Here is a 2,550-nt window from a genome sequence, read left to right as displayed (position 1 = left end):
CGGGGAGGGGGAGGGGGGGACAGGGAGGGAGAGGCAGGACCATGTGGCTTTCTTCTTGGCTCTCTGTCTCATTTTTAATCCGTCTTTTCCTTTCTCCCTCCCTTTCTACCACCCCCTCAAGAGAGAATTCATTGATTGGGCTAGACTAAAATCTTCCACCTTTCCTCACATGGTTTCTCTGTGAGGAATGAGTCTGATTCCAACTCATCCTCCACTGCTCTTCTCTCCTCGACCCCCCTCCCCAGCCGCCATTGTTAGCTCCTCTCCTTGGCTCAGGCTGAGAGACAGCTTATCCTTGGGCACCTCTGACACCAGCGAAGGAGGAGAGGGTGCCCGGAGTGACCACTGGCTCGGAAGGAGCAACCCTCCCTGCAGAGCAAAGCAGCCCCAGCCATCTGACTGCGGAGGTGGCCTGATAGGAACCTGTTGCCTGCTGCCAGGTCGGAGCAGCCTCTCCAGGTGCGGAGGGCAGAAGGCACAGGCATCACCTCCTCAAGCACAAATTGAACAAACCCCTCCAACAACCCAGGAAGGCAGAAGGGGAGAGTACCAACAGGACCGGCAGAGGTTCCGACTGGGAAAACTGCAGTCTAGTTCCAATGACCCCTGTGCTGGGTGCCTGCTGCTTCCCTGGGCCTCCTTTTCTAGAACCAAGAGAGCTGAACTAGATTTCTGGGGGCCCTGCCACTGGAAGGAGTCCACAAGAAACGGACAGCCATCTAGAGAGGCCAGATGTGCTGCTCCCATCCCCTGCACAGCCCCAGAGTGCATCTCGGGAGCAGGTCTGGAAGAGCTCCTCTGGCTCAGGACCCCTCCCCAGATGCCTGGCTGACTTCGGGGAGTTGCCGGTACAGGCTGCAGGTCTAAGCGCACCTGGAAGATGATAACTGAGAAGAGACAAATTAAGGAAGTGGAATCATGAGGGTGGCAGTGGAAACGCTGGGAGGCCAGGGGAGGGGGAGGCATGGATCAGCCAAACCCTGAAATTAGAGATGATTCATATTTGAATAACGTGGGAGGGATGAACTCAGAGCAGCCAAGATAAGATGCTAGCTCTGCTAAGGGTACCCTCTCCAGCTGAAACCCAGGGGCACAAGAGCAATGTTAGGGGCCTTTCATTTGAAATAGAAGAAAACTGTAGGCAATCAATAATCTCATTCTGCAACAAGAGAAATGAGCATTTGCCTTTCTTCTTAAATGTATTTTACCCTCCTTCAGGCTCGCCTGGGCTATCTTAACCTGGTTCCCCTTTCCAAGTGATGTGATTTTCTTTTCCAGACCTGGTGGCAACTCAGAGGGGCAAAACTTCTTCCTGTTTGCGCTATTTTTCCCTTTCATCTCTGCCCCTTATTGTCCCCACCCTGTCTTGTCACCTTTCTGACACCTTGCTGTTTTCTCTATCACTCTGTCCCCACTTGGTTTTGAACAAATCCCAGCCCAAGCCACCCCACCCCTCATTAGGGCAGTTTTGGCAATCTCTTAGGGCTGGTCACTCCCTAGGCTATTTGTCCCTTGGGGGTAGGACATAGTGTTGTTAGCTGCCAACAGGAGCCTTTCCTAGCCCCAGAAGAATGGGAAGAAAGTTCACGGAGAAGAGGACACAAGGATCCAGGGGGACTCCAGCGATGGATGGGGAGAAGGCCACGGCCTCAGGACCTCTCTGCAAAGTATCTTTATTGAGTGTGTGTGTGGGGGAGAGGAGTCCATCTATTAGAAAGGGTCTTTTTCTTTTACCACGGAACCACTCCCCAAATGATACCAGTGACAGAGCCAGGCCCAGACTCCACGACCAATCAAGCCTGGGTCCCCAAGTCCTCCCCAATCTTCCTCATTTGAACCCCGAAACCCAGGGAGCCACAGAGAATGCCCTGGGTCTTCCTCCTTCTCTAAGAAAGGAATTGGGGAGACACTCCCCTACCCGTCCCCCACCTCCCCCCAAATCATCCCTTTTTAAAGAACCAGCCTCCTCCGAGCCTTCGATTTTTTCAGCCAGGGTTTTCCCAGGATTCGGCATCACAAACTCAGGCTAAGACCAGGAAGAACTGCGGTATGGAGACAGGAATGCATAAAGAACAGAAGCCCAGAGCCGATGAGTCAAACGTGGGGCTTCTCCCCCGCCCCCCCATCACACTCACACACACACACACACACACACACACACACACACACACACACACACGCGGCCCCTCCCCCACCTACCACCAGCTCGCTAAGCCGCTTCAACATGGTCACTAAGGAGGAAGCCCAGGGTGGGTGAGAACCGCACCGCTGTGGGAATACACGTAAAGTTCTTCGTCTCCGCGGAAAACGATTCTTACCTGTTAGCCAGAAGACAGCGATCCACCCCAGCACGACCCTGTCCATTTCCCCCAACTTCCCATGCAGGTCAGGCACGGGAAAGTAAAGAGCGGCCGGAATGAGGGGTCCGACGACGTGCGGCACAGGCGTCCCTGGATGGCTGGGCTGTTCGCGCCGAAGAACCGGCGGTGCAGGAGAGCGGGGCTGGGCGCGCAGGAGAGCCGGCTAGGCGCGCAGGAGAGCGGGGATGGC

General features: G+C 55.0%; 1 protein-coding gene across 1 annotated transcript in view; it reads right to left on the bottom strand.

The window, feature by feature from the left end:
• Positions 1–2,550, bottom strand: part of Ildr2 (immunoglobulin like domain containing receptor 2) — a gene marked incomplete at its 3' end in the record, with an annotated part of 62,942 nt that overhangs the window by 48,953 nt on the left and 11,439 nt on the right. The window contains exon 3 of the mRNA XM_015491639.1: positions 2,319–2,523. Coding sequence (XP_015347125.1) covers positions 2,319–2,523 — 205 coding nt within the window. The remainder of the gene's footprint in view (positions 1–2,318; positions 2,524–2,550) is intronic.

The sequence above is a fragment of the Marmota marmota genome, unplaced genomic scaffold (genome assembly GCF_001458135.2).
Source record: "Marmota marmota marmota unplaced genomic scaffold, marMar, whole genome shotgun sequence".
Lineage (NCBI taxonomy): Eukaryota > Metazoa > Chordata > Mammalia > Rodentia > Sciuridae > Marmota > Marmota marmota.
Note: the sequence above shows the minus strand (reverse complement) of the source record. Positions and strands in the feature narration are given on the sequence as shown.